The sequence below is a fragment of the Haliotis asinina genome, chromosome 16, assembly GCF_037392515.1.
Source record: "Haliotis asinina isolate JCU_RB_2024 chromosome 16, JCU_Hal_asi_v2, whole genome shotgun sequence".
Classification (NCBI taxonomy): Eukaryota; Metazoa; Mollusca; class Gastropoda; order Lepetellida; family Haliotidae; genus Haliotis; species Haliotis asinina.
The window spans coordinates 23,478,673-23,498,010 of record NC_090295.1 but is presented as its reverse complement, the minus strand read 5'-3'; the positions used below and the strand labels follow the sequence as shown (position 1 = coordinate 23,498,010).

The 19,338-nt window shown below is 38.9% G+C and overlaps 1 protein-coding gene across 2 annotated transcripts in view; it reads right to left on the bottom strand.

Annotated features, from left to right (window-relative positions):
- The window catches only part of LOC137268015 (activated Cdc42 kinase-like), a 155,426-nt gene extending 136,689 nt beyond the window's left edge, over positions 1-18,737 (bottom strand). The window contains exon 1 of one of the 2 annotated variants that reach the window (XM_067802503.1): positions 18,586-18,737. In XM_067802503.1, the coding sequence (XP_067658604.1) occupies positions 18,586-18,658 (73 nt within the window). In that variant the 5' untranslated portion in view covers positions 18,659-18,737. The remainder of the gene's footprint in view (positions 1-18,585) is intronic. The other variant, XM_067802502.1, reaches the window with a different exon arrangement.
- Positions 18,738-19,338: the final 601 nt, after the last annotated feature.

Genomic DNA, 19,338 nt, shown 5'->3' with positions numbered 1-19,338 from the left:
ACAGTAAGCCTTACGGAAAGGTTTGATATGCAAATGGCAAGCAAGACATTGTCGAAGTGAGTGGATAACATTAAAGAGTTCTGGCAAAAGACACTTCATTGCGCATTTGCTGGCAACAGAATAGGTCAACCATATGTGTTTCTTTTCTAAAACCACTCTCAGATTCATATAGTTACAATTCATATATAGTTATTCATATAGTTTTGGACAGAGTAGCACACAATCAAGTCTGGACTACACAATCCAGTGACGGACGTCATGGGTATCACTGTCATAACAGGGATACAGAGTTGATACATCAACCACGTCACAAATCTGTTAATTACCTCTTGCCAGTCAACCTGATCCTAATCTCAAGACAGATTCAAATATTTAATATCATTTTTCATACAACAGAAACGGAGTGACCATTTGGCATTTGATATTTGATATTTGAGTGTCCCTGTAATTCATACTCTTAATTTTCAAGGTCCCTGGACAACAAAATGGGGGTCCAAGTGACCTAAATATTATCATTAATACAGTTATTGCTTTGTGTATCATAATACCATAACCTAGCTTGCAGTAAACCCAGTGATATTGATAAATTATTGTTACTTGAAAGGAATTTTTACAAAAAGTATTTTCACTTTTTCTGCATCCCTGTAGATGCACTAATACAGTTTGTTGAACCCATTGTCAATTCTTATGCACATTATTAGGACACAGAAATTTGTGTCATATAAATCCCTGATAACACCACCTGCTTTTCCTTCCCTAATGTCTGAATCCGGCATTAGCAACCTATTGTTCACTTCTGATGATCTTGATATTTGAAACAGCCACCATGAATAGCCTCCTGACTCAAGGTTAATGTATACAGTGCTGTCCACAAAGCCTGTTCTCTGCAATCAACAAGCATGAAATGTACATGAAATGTACACAGTGGTCCCCGTGACAACTGATTGAGAGGTAAGGATCAATTTCAGCTTGGCTTCACATTATTGGTTGGACATTTATTGGTATTAAAGGCAAATAACAGACCAGCAGGTTCTCAGTTTCCAACAAGATTTACATACTGTAATGTCAGTTTACTTCGGACAGAATCACAGCGTGGTAATTTGTAACTGAGAACTTGGATATATTTCTCAACCTGTATCAAATCAATGTCCACAGTGAGACAGAAAGTAGGTATGTTTATAGTCCGTTTAGCTCTAAAGTGAACCAATGAACTGCAATATAACTCAAAAACTAATAAGCACACCATACTGAATAAAATGCTGATCATATTCACATCCTGATCATATTCATGTCCTGATCATATTCACGTCCCAATAATAAAAAAGTTGTTGAACAAACTATCATTAAAATACTGACATAGTTCACTGTTTATTACGAGGGAGGAGTGCAGAGAAAGTTTTTGGACATTTGTTCCAGAAGCATGAGCTGAGAAAGTTATTTATTCATTAACTGCCCTCTCCACGCTTTCTCTCCATGGCTGTCCCTTTCTCTGCACTCCTCTGAACTGTGTCAATATTTTAATGATAGTTTTTTAAAACTTTTATTTTAAGGACAAATATTCTGCAGAAACCTTATACAGAGTTGGTATGATGTTCTGATTATGATCAGCGTTTCATTGAGTATGTTATGTATACTAGTTTTCGAGCTAGACTGCAATTCATCGGTCCGCTTTTGAGCCAAACAGACTGTAATCTGCTATTCACAATATTCAAACATCATCATGACAAGGGGACACCAGAAATGGGTTTCACTCATTGTACCCATGTGGGGAATTGAACCCAGGCACTCGGTGTGACAAGTGAAAGCCATACCCACTAAACTACCCCACCACTCCCTTAGTGAAGACAGGATGATCATGCTATCATGCTATTTCATAGATAACGAGATTTACTAATGTGTTAATGAATCATTTCAAGAGTGATACACACTTGTTCTGGACAGGTACATTTGTACTGAGAAATATTTAAACTTTTAATTTGCATAAATTATCAACAAATTAAATAGTATCCCTTTTGACTAAATAATGTGTTGCGATTGAATACATCTGTAACTGTCAAAAACAATATTTCAAACTTATCAGTGAGTGAGTGAGTGGGGCACAGCAGAAGTGAACTTCACACACTGCATCCACGTGATGATATGAAGCCGGGTCTAGTCGATGCGGCAAGCTAAAGCTTTAAACACAGAGCTACTGCACCACTACTGATCCTCAACACTGTAAACCTTCAGCCCTAGTATCACTGTGGTGTGTTTAGTTGCAAATAAAACTAACAGGTTTCTATTTAATCAGATTTATCTCCTGCTGCATTGAATATTTCATGCTCTATGGTATTATGAGAGTTCAGCATTCATGAAAATTTACCTCAAAATTAGATTAATGTCAATTGCAAACATTATAGACTACACCCTTTCAGCATTCCATAATATCTGATCAATTTCTACCACAATAATAAAAATTTTGAACAAATCTCAAAAACAAGAGCTGTTGATGACCTTCACCTTGGTCACAAAAGGGTCAGGGAGACCAGCAAGTAAATCATGCTGACCAAGTCAAAGAAAGTCAATACTCGTGTCTGCGTTTGACTGAGGCCAAATAAAGAAGAAATGTAATATCTTCCATTCTGATCACAGATTCCTTCCTCAAGCAGATCAATGCATTTCTCTGCCCTGCCAGTCCTCCTAGTCTTGTGTCACAGATCACAGGGAGTCATGTTCGAAAAGCCATTTATGCTGTGTGGTAATGATGAAATCTCCACTTGCACCATTTGTCAGACTTAAGGCTTACATTAGACAGGGGTTACTTCAGACATTTTATATCTGGGAGATTATATAATAATTCTATTTCTTGAAATCATCTTAGTGAATAAATGTTAAGAAGAAATCCAAAAAGAACAAGAGAGATACAGCTCTTGGACAGAAATCCTGAATTGTTCTGGTCGTCATTGGAGTTTTAAAAACACTTTTTGCACATATGTATTTTCCAAAGAGATGTTTCTATTTCTGTGACTAAATGTCAAGTCTTGGCAGAATGAAAATAATAAGATTCAGGGTTTGTGAGGCAGAGTTACGCACTGCCACTCTTACCAGCTGCTGTGAATATCTGAAGGTGTGGTTTAATGATTATGTTATCAACTAACATAGTCCACCATTATGTGTCTGCGGTCATTTAAAACCATGAGACAAATTCAACCTTTAAAATGCAGTTTCACCGGACTTCTAAGGTCGAAGGTGACAATGGACCACCTCAATGAACACATTCAATACAAAATATTTACAAGAAAAAATAATCAGTTTTGCAAAGTCATTAAGGACAGAAAAACTTAATTTCCCCTTTACTGCAGATGAAAACAAGGGTGTAATGTAAAGAGATATTTCAATGTTTACAGGTTGAAAAAGCATAATATCACAACTATTGGGAGTTTTTTGGTTTTGTCTGTTGTTTTCAACAGCACTCAGCAATATTCCAGCTAAATAAGACAGCGGTCTCCAAATAATCGACCTTAGAACAGACAATCCAGTGATCAAGAGCATGAGCATTGATCTATTCAACTGGGATACGATGACATAAGGAAAGTACAGTCGAACCCCGTTTACTCGGACCCCACATACCCGGAAACCCCGCCTTCTGGATGATTTTTATGTGAAACGAAACTTACGTTCATTAATTGTACTCGCTTAACCGGACCCCGTGCTTCCGGACCCGGACGGCAAATTGTGAATCTATTCATATAGATTTCCACTGAAAAATGATCCAGTTATCCGGATGGAGAGATCTGTGCAACATGCATGTGTATGTGTCACGTTTACCGCACAACTATGTGATTTCATTCGTATATACAAGAATAGGACAAGTAGTAGAAATTATAAGGCAAATATTGACTCTAAATGCAAACATAAGGTGTAAAACATTCCGAGATTGTGCTCATATAGATAATAGAGCTGTCGTCTAATCAGCAAATCGTTTATCAGGAAATTCTGATGCCTTGCAAATGATGACATAATGTAATGGCTCTACTTTTCAGGGTTTCACTGTCAGCATTTCTTTGAAACATTCATGGAGGCTGACAAAGATGTCAGGCTTTCTTGAAATTCTATGCAATTACGGTTCCAGAATGTATTTCAATTGGTTATCCATCTTTGGGTAAGGTTTTACATAACTTATACAACCAGGACAAAACCTACTTTAGTTTTACAATGTCAGGGTGAAGGTCCCTTATCTGTATGTGGTCAACTTGTTTAGCAAATGTCCTAGAAGGCTACAGAAGAGTAGCATCCATATTCAAATATCATTATCAGAACATGCATCACAAATGGAACTAAACCTGTACTTTTCAATGTGTTTTCACTTTAAGCATAATCATCCAGACTTCAAAACACTTTAGTGATACATAGGGACAGGCATTTTGACAGAGTAAAGAAACATTTCACACTAAACCAAACTATATCATCAGGTGATCATCTTGTTCATAGTTGTTTGAATTGCAGAATACACCAAACTTTCAACTGCTTGACAAAGGTGATATTTAAAACCACAATTTTAAAATTTTGTTCCCTGCACTTGATAACAGCAGAAAATGAGAGAAAAGGAGTATTATTGCCATCCCAGATGTTTGCTGTAACATTTTCCTGTTAAAAATATTGACCTTTTCTCAAATCTGTTTCCTGATCAAACAATATGAATGGGTGATCTTTCTGTTGCAAGGGGTGATAACTCTCCTTTTGAAATGATATAAGCACTGTCATTTTAAGGTTGGACCGTCTGGATCAGCGCATCTAGTGGATTAGTAACAGGAAGATAAATTCAAAAAGATCGCCCATTAGTTTCCTGAAATGAAAAGTGAACATGTTTTGAGGCATGATCTTTCCCAACAAGTGAATCAGTTCATACAGAAATCAAACATCAAGCCAACTGGAAACTCAAGACTTTCATGGACAGTGGCCAGCAGTGGTCATTGAAAGGACAAAGTATCCCATTATCTCTGGTCAGATGATCAATAGTCTCTTGATCATGGCAACTGACTAGCCGCAGGATGATTGAAGTGCCCCATGTGACCCCATCAACGCACCATCAAGCCAACTAATATAGTGAAATGGACGAGTATGACTGCAATCAACGTCTTTGTCTTAATCAATACGATCAGTAGCAACAGATACTGACATAGAGGGGATTTCTTTCATGTGCTCACAGTTTCAAATACGGATAAGATTTATTCCTAGATTTAGAAACATGTTCCAAGTTAACCAGTAAAGTTTGCCCATTTGTTCCGATAATAAACAGATGGATGATCAAATTAACAATAAACATGGAAAGTAGCGATGAATATATTAATCAATAACATTCTCCAATTTTCCTTTGAAACTTTTTTCATGCAAATAATGAAATATCAATAATCTTCATCTAAATTTACACTTTTTTCAAAATTTGCAAGTATTACAGAAAAGGTACAGCGGAGATCTACATAGGAATTCCTGAGACAAAACATACAAAATGAAAGTTTTCTCAAATATGCCATGCATAAATTTGCATACATCAATTCTGAAAAACAGTATGTTTAGGTGCTTTTGATAGGAATTTGGGATTGCTTGTTTCCATATGTCTACTTCATGAAAAAAAAACTTGGTAATAACGACAGCCAGTCAGAAGCATGTTGTCTCAGCAAATACCATGTCGGTTTTGAAAACTATATGATTGTTGTTAAAAACAACAAAATGTCGAATGACTGAACTCTATCGACAAAAGGAGATATTCTTTGTTCATGATGACATGATGTTTTTTGACATTTCCTACATAATTCTGTGAATACTCACAATAAAAACAATCATTATGAACCCTGGATCTCACAATTTCCTCAGTTCTTTGAAATACAGCCTGTTTTAATGACAATAAAACTTCTCACTTGTCGCACAAGTTGCAAATGTAATTGGGATTTGAATGGCTATATTGACAGACACCAGACACTGATTACTGGTTGTGGGATCTTTATCTTTATTTGTGTTTTAATTTTAAAAGAACCAATCGACATATTGGTCAAACAAGTCTAAGGGCACAAGTCTCTTGACACCCCTTATACCTACAATGGACTAGGCAAGATCTAAAAATAACTATAACTTAACACTTCAAAAGGATACTACTTGAGTTAAACAATAGACAATGGTAACTTCAAATAAACCAAATCCTACCTACCTGCTACACATCATCAGATGTTTGAGGCATTCTGGGATGATTAAAACGATCAATCAATGTTTAACAATTCCCAATCAAAATTCATTTTCATCCTAAAGTATCATAAGCAGGCATGCAGTGCTAAATTTCTGCTGAAGGAATCCTGCTTTAACTGAACCTGTCATCTTTGAAAGACATGATTGCAGACAGTCATAAACACTTTATAACGTACATTAAACAAAATGTATTTGGGAGGCAATATTTTGGGATATGGGTTAATCGCTACATAAGCTGGAGTTATTTATGTCTTGACTACTGTTGAGAATCAGAAACCAGATCCACTATTATCAGAGGCCTTCTGGTCAACAGTTATCAATTATAATCAAAATATAATCAATTTTTATTGTCAAAGGTTATTTCTCAGTCTTATTTCTAATTAATGTAAACATAATTATTCTTTTTATTTATACAACTCTTCATCAGCATATCTCAGTACATTCACAATTTATTCATAGACAGGTTAACATAATATTTACTGAGGTGATGAATACAAAACTAAGAATACAATGAACATAGCTTTACGCTGCTGAGTGCATGTTTGTTTGTGAATATTCATCAAATTTAATGGTTAGTTTACTTCATTCATGTATGTTATTCAAGCATATACAACAAAAATCTCACTGCTTGAAAAAATGTTTTTTTCACAATCAATTATATTCTTTATCCTTCTTTCGTTCCATTTTCAATTATTTTCGAGCACTGGAACACCAGTAGTCATGCCCATACTAACCTTGACATATGGATCACAACAATCAAATCAGCTGGATATAGCTCCCACTATCTAGGTATCCAGTGACTATCCCTGAAATAGACAGTCTTCTATGTTGGCCAGAGGGCATCTCACAATAGGGATCTCGGAATATAGATCTGTGAGCTGCCTCTCTCTGAAGCAATCTGTCTTGATTGGCAGTCCGGCTATGTAAACAGGAGAGTAATCCTATAAAGCTGATAAATTAGTTGTGTAAATGAGTGATCTGACAACAGCATGATAACATGCTGTATAGCACTGTCATGTCTGTTGACAGGATGCTTGTCAATTTCACCACCACTGAAATTAACGAATGTAATTATGAACTGACACGATTTCAAACAAATGCAAATGTTGACAGAAAAAAAACTGTGACACTCAAACAAGCACACATATCAGTAGTAGTCTCACAGTCTTTGAACCTCATTATTTTTCGTTTTGTTTTGCCCTGCCTTCTCTGCAAAACTAAAGCTCTAAATGAAGCAAGTCTAGATTTCCTCAATTTCTGAATCTCCCATCTCACTAGGGCTCCTTTTCCATTAAAAAGAACCATACTGAAGTGGGAAAGAAATGCACCTCTGAGGACATAAACATGAATACTTCATTTTAGGAGATTTCATTTTTTTTAAAATTTGCACTTCTTTTGCTCTACAGTATATTTGTTTCTAACAAAACATACACATTCAGAATGTAAGTGTTAACCTAGTGAGAGTCAGTGTACTGCAGTGATGCTAAACTTTCATATATGAACATATATCTCCCCTAAATATCTTACAGAGGGTCCAAATAATAATTCTTTAAGGCAGCATTAAGGAAGTGCTTGAAATATATGCCTGTCAATAGGTCATTGCTTGTTGAGTGAGTGAGTGAGTGAGTGAGTGAGTGAGTGGGTGGGTGGGTGGGTGGGTGAGTGAGTGAGTGAGTGAGTGAGTTGGAACAAGCTTGGAGTAACACCACTCATATCATTGCATGACACCCTCACTGAGTAAGACCCAAGTCTGAAATAACACTGGTCTTAGACATATCTGTCATGGTATTACTGCAGTAAATCTGCCATATATTAATGCTAATTTGTAAATACAAAATAGATCATATCTCCATGTGGAAGTAATGCATTTATGCTGCACCTTGTTTACTGATAGGATGTTTCACCAAATGAGGCCCATCCCATCCCTTGATTAGGCCAGGGCGTGACTGACTGCGGTCAAGCTCAAGTAGGTACAGAATCACAATGAGTCACAAAAAAACAAACACATCCTCTTTAAGCAGCCTCATCACAAATCTGTTACCATGGTTACTTAGATTGAGTCAGTTACCATTAAAACAACATAAAAAAATCCAACTGATGGCATATACACTTGTTCTTCATTTTTAGTGCTAGGTTTAAATTTTTTATTACTAGGATTTTTTGTTGCCATGAAAATGAAACATATACTGAGAGTAACAAATAAAGGAACACAGTAACATTTTCCAGTTTTCATCACTTGCTTTGGTTAGCACTGTGGGAGGAAATGTGAGAATAGACAAAGAAACACTGCCAGGAAGTGGCGTTTCCTTGTTTGTTTCCTTCAGTATATTTCAAGACAGAGCTGGGTGTGTCTCACATGCTGAGGTGGCATTCTTCTCTCTGGGGCAGTATTCACAAAAAAAACTAAGATATTTCATAAGTCAGAACTTAGGTTTTATTTCAGACTTTGTTCTATTATGAATACTACCCCTGCTTCCAAGTGAAGCAGTTCTGGAAGAGTTGTCCCCCTTCTTCTCCAACCAACAGCAGGCACTGTACATAACATAGCTGAATGCCTTCAAATCTAGAACATCTGAGTACACTGACCCATTAGTTAACACATTGACATTCAGGCAACTTTATTAACTTCAATATGTCACTGAACCATATCTATATATTGACGCCAAACAATGCTAATGAATTCATATGTTGACATAAGTGAACATGGTGTATGAATGCATTTTCAATATCACATTGATAAATGCAGTGTTCGAAACAGAGGATGAAAGGTCGATAGCCTAGCATGTTGTTAAAAGATGTCAATCTGAAATACTCACTAGTAAATGAGGTTGGGTATAGAGTTGTCCTTATCAACAACAAGGCAGCTGTACAGGCAGCATAAATATATGCATGAATCAGTTAAAGCAAAACACAAGTATTTGTCCAAACAGAGATAATATAACCCACCCTATCGTCTTAGACATGAAATGTCTCAAGTGCATCATTACAGTCTATTTATCTAGTTTGGCAAAATGTACTGTGTGTCTTAGTTTGATCATGCAATTCTTGTGTGTGCATGTGCGTGCGTGTGTGCACGTGTATGTGTGGAGGGGGAATTGAACAAATGTATTATACAATTGGTGGGCGGGTGGGGACAAAAGATGAGGTGTTGACAAAATTGTGATTGCCACTGCTAGATCTATTGTCAACATTCTAAATGGCATCTTCAAAAATGGGCAAATCAATTATACATTCAGCAGCTGTCATTGTTGGCTCAAACTGGATCATCTGTGCAAAGATTTCTACTCGCACAAGCTTCAAACTGTAACCCTAAAATCTAGAAAAAAACAGAACAACCTTAGCTTGTTGAATTATATTTTTTCGACAACCGATAACATAAACGATATTTTAAAAATTCAAACATGTGTTACCACTTAAAATCACCTCAAGAAGAGTGGAAGTTTCACAATCTTCTGCGCGCGTCTGATTAAAGTGCATTGCGAAACGATCTTGAAAATCGATACTTTAAGGGTAGGCGCATACTATTACCTGTTCACATGCACGTCCAAATGTCCTTTTCTGACATTAAGTTTAAGGATGAAGAGTGCATGAATTAAAACTATCGACTTACCTGAAAAGAAGTTCTTGATATTATCACTGTCAACGTGGCATTAGCAGGTAATCGATTAATGAGTCATAATCAATGCCATAATGTTGAATGCAAACATTCCCTCGCGTGTGTATCAGATGGAAACAAATGCCATACCATTGGCGGAAACAAGTGTGATGTAAGGGAGGCAACTCTAATTATCATGTGAACAGCGCGCTCGTGTTTCGGTAAAGCACACGACCACAATTCCTTTAACAACTCGCATGGAACGTGCGAATTAAATATGTAAATGAGTTTGCTTGTTTACAAAAATCCAGAAATAGTAGTCAGCTTTAAAATTCGTACAGTAGCGTTGTCCTTACATTTCCTGTAATACCCGAATCTATGCAGGCTCAAGCACAGGAATAACCAGCAACGCATATGATAAATTGTTGAACACGCTTTATGGATAACAACTTCTTTTATTTCGTGTGTGCGACATTTCAAAACAGATCCTTGTATCGTTGTCAAGCAGGAATGTAACATGATGGAGGGAGTGTGTGTGTGTGTGTGTGTGTGTGTGTGTGTGTGTGTGTGTGTGTGTGTGTGTGTGTGTGTGTGTGTGTGTGTGTGTGTGACAAAGTGACAGAACTTTGCTTATGTTTTTGTAGCGTTCATATTTTCGTTACAAAAAAGTTCTGAATGACATTTTGAAGTAAATTTGGTGTTTCACTCTACATGTTCGCAGGCGTGATTTGTGTAAAACTGTATCTGTCTTCATGTCTTTCTGTGAAATATTAGTTTTCTACGAGACGGGGATGTTTCCCAGTGAAAACTTGAGCTGGTTTGGGGTTTACAGTAAGGGTTTCACGGTAATGCACACGCTTCCTGTAAAAGTGAAACCGTGAAATGCCGACATTGATGTGATCTGTGGTAGAATGTGTCTGTAATCTGTGGTAGAATTAGTAAATGTAAGTCAGTTGTAACATATGTGTCTCTCTCTATAAAATATTTGTCTCCATGTGAAACATAGGTTTCACTGTAAATCGTGAAAGAAGGAAATGTGAGTCTCGTTTCTAAATGTGCATCAACAGCATGGTATGCGTCTCTCAGTAAATATGGAACATTGAAATGTGGGTCTCCTAGTAAAATGTAAAACAATGAAATGTGGGTCTCCCAGTAAAAGGCAAAACTATGAAATGCAGGCCTCTCAGTAAAATGTAAAACAATGAAATGTGGGTCTGCCAGTAAAATGTGAAACACTGAAAGATGGACCTTCCAGTAAAATAAGGAACAATGAAATGTGGGCCACTCAGTAACATGCGAAGCTATGAAATGTGGGCCACTCAGTAACATGCGAAGCTATGAAATGTGGGCCACTCAGTAACATGCGAAGCTATGAAATGTGGTTCTAACAGAAAAAATGTGATGAAAAATGAAATGTATGTCTCCCAGTACATTTTCAACAATGAAATGTGGATCTCCCAGTGAAATGTAAAATAAAGAAATGTGGATCCCCAGGAACAATGTGCAACAGTGAAACGAAGGTCTTCAAGTAAAATGTGCAACAATGAAACATGGGTCTATTAGGAAAATGTGCAACAATGAAACATGGTTCTCCCTGGAAAATGTGCAACAATGAAACATGCCCGGGTCTCCTAGGAAAATGTGCAACAATAGGCCTCACAGTAAAATGTGACACAATGAAATATGGTTTTCCCAGTAAAATGTGCAACAGTGAAATGTGTGTCTCCCAGTAAAATGTACAACAGTGAAAAGTGTGTCTCCCAGTAAAATGTGCAACAGTGAAAAGTGTGTCTCCCAGTTATATGTGACAAAAGGCCTGTCACTTTACACTATGGTTCTCCCTGCGAAACTCGAAACACTGCGCAACGAGACATCCACTGCCAGGCTTCGAAGGAATGTTCCATTATCCATAATCACACAAAATTATCATGGACTTTTTTTCACAGAATTCCTGCCCTACATAAATGATTTCTTATATGAAATTCCAAAGCAATATGTACAAACATTATTTACCGACGACTTCTAAACTGTCAGTATGTAATTTAAGTCTTAACACCGCGGGGGACAACCAGCAGAATTTTGGTGTGACTTTTGACAGGTTTTAACAATCTAATTCAATTTAATCATATCCCGTGCGTCTATCAGCCAGCTATGCTAACAAATATTAACATCTTCCAAGAAAAACGTCTTGGCAAAGGCTCAGAGATGTGGCGGTCGAGCGGTTGTCCATATCTTTATTACGCTTCGTCGAGATAAGTGAAATCTCAAAATGTCGTTGTTTACAACTATAAGTCGTACTTCTTGAAAATACCGAGGACAGTTTATCAGCAAGAGAGCACATGGTTCGTGTGTGACGGAAAACTTATGATGATAAGACTCACTCCATGCTGGCAGCCCCAATTTATGCTTGGAGATGTTTCGACCGATAGCTGCAGATGCTCACGTAACCGACCGTTACCATTCGGTTCTCCACGCGGCCAATCGGACTGTTCCGGATTGACACGAGTAGCCACGAGCGCTGAAGGCTGAAAGTACGTTGGAGTTCAAAGTCTATTACCTTGATAAGTTCATAAACTGTAACGGTTTATCAGTTTGTTTCAATTTGAGATTACTGATGTTCATCGTGGCTACTGGAGCATGCTCAGCATTAAGACTGCGATTTAAATAAAAGTCTTAACCGATCTTAAGGATGTGTGTGACCCGTGAAAGTTCCGGAGTAGAATAGGCCTTCAGCAATCCATGCTTGCCGTGAAAGGCGACTATGCTTGTCGTAAGAGGCGACTAACGGGATCGGGTGGTCAGGCTCGCTGACTTGGTTGACACATGTCATCGGTTCCCAGTTGCGCAGATCGTTGCTCATGTTGTTGATCACTGGATTGTCTGGTCCAGATTCGATTATTTACAGACCGCCGCCATATAAATGTAATATTGCTGAGTGCGGCGTAAAACTAAACTCACTCACTCACTAAGGATGTGTGCACACGCTCGCGAGTATGCGTCTGTCGCGTTGCACGCCACTAGGGATGGGACGAGTCCAGTTTTTCTACCCTACCCTACCCTACCCTACCCTACCCTACCCTACCCTACCCTACCCTACCCTACCCTACCCTACCCTACCCTACCCTACCCTACCCTACCCTACCCTACCCTACCCGGACACCCATTATGTTAATTCCCGACATAACATTTGTAACGAATGGCAATATATTCTTCAGCCTGGAAGCTAGAATTTCGTGTTTTCAAATATCTTAACTATTATATTCAAAACAAGTGGCTATAATCATATCTGCATCTTCAAATACAATACAGCCTTTTAATCATGAAAGAATAACATGTCACTTTGTTCAATCTATTGGTCACATGATCACAACGGGTCCGGGTATTGAGATGGGTACCCTTGCTCAGCTCATAACCTACCCCTCCATGGCATACGGGGTACCCGTCCCAGCCCTACATGCTACAGCAAATTACATTTGTGACGTCATTTCATTGTCTGCTTTGTCCATTACTTTGCAGGAATGAAGCGATTGTACCATTTTCAAATACATATTTCATTTTGACATTTTATTTTGATGACAGAAATATTCCCAATACTTTGAATATAACTTATATAGGGTAATATCCTCATAACCCCCCATTCTTAAAATTAACATGCCTCGGCTCTGCTATTCTCAGGAATGGACAGTTATTCGGATATTACTTTCTATATAATGATCAATGACAGGTAATTGAGCATGTATCGAGCACATCATAGACTGTTGTTTTAAAATGTATGATGTATGAGATAAAACTTCTCCAAGCCAAAGCGACCAGTTACAAGAACCGTTGTAATATTTCAGCATCTAGATCGAGAGGGAAACGGTTTCAAATAACTCAGTGATGAGACACGTATGTCGTCACAGAAAGAGAAAATTATTTTTTGAAACTATCGAGGTCCGGAATAAAACGGACAATAAAATTTGGTATCAGGTGTTACAATATTCATGGCTGTACATGTTAAATGTCCTAATAAATATGTGGTTTAGAAGGTAATTGTCGCAGGAGAAAGGCCACTGTCCCAAAAGTAAGACAGTTGTACCACAAGGAAGCATGATGTACCATAAGAAGGTAAACCTTCCACGAGATAGGTGAAAGTGTTAGATAAGAATGACAACTGCCCCACAAAAAAGGTAACTGACCTGTTAGTAAATCAAATGACAAATACGAAAGGAAAAGTACAAGAAAGGTGACTGGTAAACGTCCAATATGAACGGTACATGTCCAATAAGAAAGGTAAATGTCCAATAGGAAACGCAAATGTCCGATACGAAGGTCAAATGTTCAATAAGAAATGCATCATCTAATAAGATAGGCGAACGCTCAGTATGACAGGTAAGAGGCCATGTAGAAAAGTGTCCGTCCAGTAGGAAAAGGTGTGCGTCCAAGAAGAAAGGTAAACATCAAGCAAGAAAGGTATGTCTTATAAGAAAGGCAAATTACAGTACGAAGGGCAATGTTCAATAAGAAAGGCACGCATCCAGTCAGAGAGGTAAACGTCCAGTAACTAAAGCATCCATCCAATAAGAAAGGTAAACGTCTAATATGAAAGGTAAAAAGTCCAATACGAAATGCAAACGTCCAGTAAGAAAGGTAAACGTCCAGCAAGAATGGTATGCGTCCATTAAGAAAGGTAAACGTCCAATGGCAAATGCCCAATACGAAAGGTAAGCACGCAGTAAGGAAGGTAACCTTTAACATAAGGAATGTGACTACCACAGAAAGGTAAATAGACAATAAGAAACCTACACGTCGAATAACAAAAGTAACTGTCCTATGAGAATGGTGCGTGTTGATTTTCTGGAAGGAAAGTTTTGGGGATTGTATAAAGTCAGACTTGTATTCCTATTTGTTTTTGTTCAGCTTAACAAGATCAAAGTCGCCAAACAAGGAAGTCAACTAAATGGACAACTGACCGATCGGCTGACCACGGCTGTGGATCATCTGTTTGGTCAGTGTAAACGTTCAACGACAGAAGTGTTTACTAAGCGGACCCACTGAAGGAGCCCTAAGTGGATTTAGTCAGAGACACTCATGTGCAGCAAGGATGGACACGTAGGGTCCTAAATTAGCGTTTTACAGTGGGTATAACTATTTAGCCAGGAACGAGTGTATATTTGACGAGTGCATGAATGACCGATTCAGTCGCTGTGGGCGGCCCCAGTAGCCACAACACAAGACGGGAAAGTTCGCTTGACCTTCCCGGAAATAAAAATATTGTTTTTGTTTACGTTGTTAAATTTGTTTCAAAATGTTGTAGAAAGGAACCTGTAGAAATGCAACCTGTTCGTCATCATCACCACTATCATCACCACCACCACCGCCGCAACAGCCACCGTGTCTCGTATTGTACTTCAGAATGATAGCACAAACAAATTTCCACAACCCGGGGTACTTTTATCGACATTAAATTTGCCCCAACACTAGATTGGATCTTAAAACAATCTGTTTTTAACTCTTGATCAACAATCAGACACACAACATCACATGCTCCAGTTCCCAGTGCTTCAGTGTACAGCAGCACAAGTGTTAAGGGTCGGTTCCACGCTGGCTGACGACCTGTGGTCAGGGTCGTCTAACAGTGATGAAGGAAATCCGCCGACACACTTCACCAGGATACAACTAGCGCTAAACATAGGGTCTGAACTCCTACTGCCATGGACGCAGAGATGAATAACAAGCGTTATAATACTGATGCAAAGCAAGGCAGTGAAAACTCAGGAAGCAAGTTTAGGTATTTTCCTCATTCATCTAAAAACTGTCTCCCCGGGAAGAAATGATGCAATGAATTTGTGAATGAATTCACACGATTTTTGTTATTAGCATCTTTTTGTTGTGACCGGTTAAGTGGTCATGACACACCAACCATGCACTCGTGTCTATATATTTAACGAATCAGCAGCAGTAAGTACAGAACAATGTATGTCTATAGAGAACAAGTAACAGCAGTGATTGTATAAGTGTTAACCGTAAAAACAGCTGTAGTCGTCATAGTCGTAGTATCGGTCGCAGTCGTAGACACAGTCGTAGACGCAGTCGTACACACAGCCGTAGACACAGCCGTAGACACAGTCGCAGAGTCATGATGTTGGTGGCAGTAGTAGCAGCTGCGATGTTGGCGGTAGTCATAATAGTTGTATGAGTTCTATTACTATGGTAGTAGCAGTTGTATAGTAGCAGCAGAACCATAAGTAGCAACAGTAGTAGTAGCAGTAGCAGTAGCAGTATACGTGGTATATATGACTGACATAGTAGAACCAGATCGAAGTAGCAGATGTAGAGTGTTTTCTCTGTCAACGCTCTTCTCGGTGGTACTCCAACCAGTAAATACCACTGCCTGTGTGCCACAGATTCTGGACAAAACAAGTGACTAATATAGAGAGCACCGTCCCAAAACAAAACAAATTTACCAAGGTCACAGAGTCTGACCACCAAGATCCTTCCTCAGTGATCATAGCGATACGACAGTCTTAAGTCTATGTTAAAGTAATGGGAGTTACGAGCATCGTAGCTCTACGATCGTTTAGTGGAACGGGTCACAGAAGGTTTACAGCTGATTTTGCATAGTTGTCTTCTACAAAATGTCACATCAGTTTCTGTAATCTGGGCCCACATGCACAAAGCGATCTTAGTGCTAGAACTATCTTAAGCCTGATTTGGAGAATGATAGTTACAATCACTGTAGCGTTAAAATTGTTTTGTGCAAGTTTGCCCAGGGCCCTTCAAATCGATTGTAGCGCTACGGCAGTCTAAGTCTATGTTACAGCATTGGAGTTACGAGCATCTTGGCGCAACGATCTTTTTGTGGAACGGGGCGGATATCTATTAAGTCGCCTTTACCACAAGAAAAGTTTGCTAAGGGCCAGCTTTAACCCGGTACACAAGGGTGAGAACTGGCTCAACTGTATTTCTCTAGCATAGTATAGGGTTAGGGATCTGGTAGGGGTGTCAGTCAGAAGAACATCAAACCGCGACTGATTTAACTTATGCATCCCCCTCTGGTGGTCGCGATCGTGCCTTCAGTTAATTGATTTCCTTTCTAAGTCGACAACGCCTTCCAGTGAACCTTTCGAACCTGACAAAATATAATTGAATTCAGACATCCCGTCGCTGATGTACTATTGTGTCAGCCACGTAGAATAAGCAGCGTATGTAGCGGAACTGTTACAGGCCTTTCATCTTCGTGAACATCAGTATATATCTTAATCACAGTCACGTTCATATCGTGAGTGCGTTATCATGTTTATTATCATCGTCATCGCCGGTGAGATCATCATTTAGCAGCAATATCATCATTATCGTCGTCCTGATCGCCATCACGCTCATACATCACTGTCATCACTGTACCATGACATGGATCAGTTTATCATCATCATCATCATCATCATCATCATCATCACTTCCACAACAGCCACCATGTCTCATAGTGTGCCTAAGAACGATCACAGTCGTCCTCGTCATCATCATCTCTTTCATCACCATACTCTTCATCATCATCATCATCATCATCATCATCATCACGCCATTACTTTCGGCACGTTGATAAAACGTCCCCATGTCATCATCGTCGTGATCTTTATATGTTCAAAGATATCACGTGGCATAACTTCCTCATCAGCATATCTATAAAATTATCATCGTGTTGTCACCACACGGCCGGTTGTTAAGGACCTATTCTTTTTAACATGTGAGCACAAATACATTCCATCATCATCCAACCACATATGACAACATGGAGCGTTTTGATGGCACTCTCTAACACATGTTTAGAGGTGATGGGGGTCCAGTAGTTGAAGCGTTCGCTCGTCATGCCTATGACCCGGGTACGATTCCCCCATGGGCAAAATCTGTGAATCCCATTTCTTGTGTTCCCGCCGTGATATTGCAGCAATGTTTTTAAAACGGTGTAAAACCTGACTCGCTCACTCTCAAACCTGTTAACACGAATCTGATTTCCCAGTGAACATTGCTATAAATTCGTGTTAAAATCCAACCATTTCGTTTCGACCTTTAAATTCAATACTTATTGAGTCGTCTCACATTTAACAGCTGTCCCACCACCCACGTGGTGCGTGTTTATTTAGCATGTCTATTGCACATATTGACGTCTCCCTATGACACATCGTTGATATCGACATGTCTTTAGAACAGCCAGGCGTGCATTTCACTGCTGATGACAATTTCGCTCGATGTTGTCATTTAATATCCCACATTTACCTTTCTTCTAGGTTTAAGCTGGCGTGAAATATAATGAGATCAGTTGATGCGTAACTCTCTCAATTGTAATTGACACATTTCAAAGCTTTCAAAGTTTCATGTCAAGTGGCTGAGTCACTATTTCTTGGACACTAGACACATTTCCTGTAATAGGCGTTCAAACTGCAATCATATCCACACCCATATTTTATTTTAAATCTGAAAGAATTTTATTGCATACCAATAGGGGTGGGTGTTAGGTATTCATGAACAGAAATAATATGCACATACGATGCTGTCATACGTTCCTCGGTCGTGACCTAAAGCGGCACAATTAGTGAAATGGACATGCAATCGGCAAGCTGTTGATTGCATAACCCGTCATTAGTCGTATATATATCAATTGCTATGAACAACTGTCCCACAGTATATCCACAGTGCACTGATAAAGTAGAATGTTGGCCGGTCCCAACAGCAAATCGGCTAACTAAAATATACGCTTATCTGAAACGTTGAGGTAATGCTTGATAATCACTTACTGTTTTTCTTTCTGAAAGAGAGACGGAAGGAAGAAGACCTTCTCCTCCTCACTTCCCTCCTGTCCAGCGACATCGTTGTTGGTGATTCAGTATTTAGTCCGATTTTGACTTGACTAACTTTTTCACAACTACCGACTAACTTCCATGCCTCCCACAATCAACTGGGCAACACGGCGTACTTCGTTTTAACGCGCATAGATGTATATAATCGACTGCCTCGATATAACACGCCTGACACCATCTTGCTAATTTTCTGGATTGCAACAGCTAATTCTAGCGCCACCAAGTCATCAAAACACCGGGTTAGTCTTTGTATACATGACAGTGTGTTATAACAGGAATAGGGCTTCCGGAAATCGGGTCGAAAATCGGTTATATTTACAGTTAAGATAAGTAGAGGTGATCAAGTCACCGATAGGTGGAACTTTCTTGGGCTTGATAAATTTTAAACGGCTACGTTTTATTTAGATGTGACGTGAGCGATGCGTACAAACTTATTGGTCAGAGGGAAGGATGTTTTCCAGGTGGTATTTTGAGGGGGGGGGGGGGGGGGAGGAGCTTCCAACTGTAAACGATTACGACGCCAGGTGACACACACAATAAAAAGCTGTTCAACTTTGGATTCGACTGGATATCGATACAGATGACAGAGATCGGTCATCTCTAACTAACTATCGATCGATTATCGATATATAACGGAGATGTAACCCTGATAAGAAAGCGTCTGAGAGAAGTGATGAGTGATGACTTTCA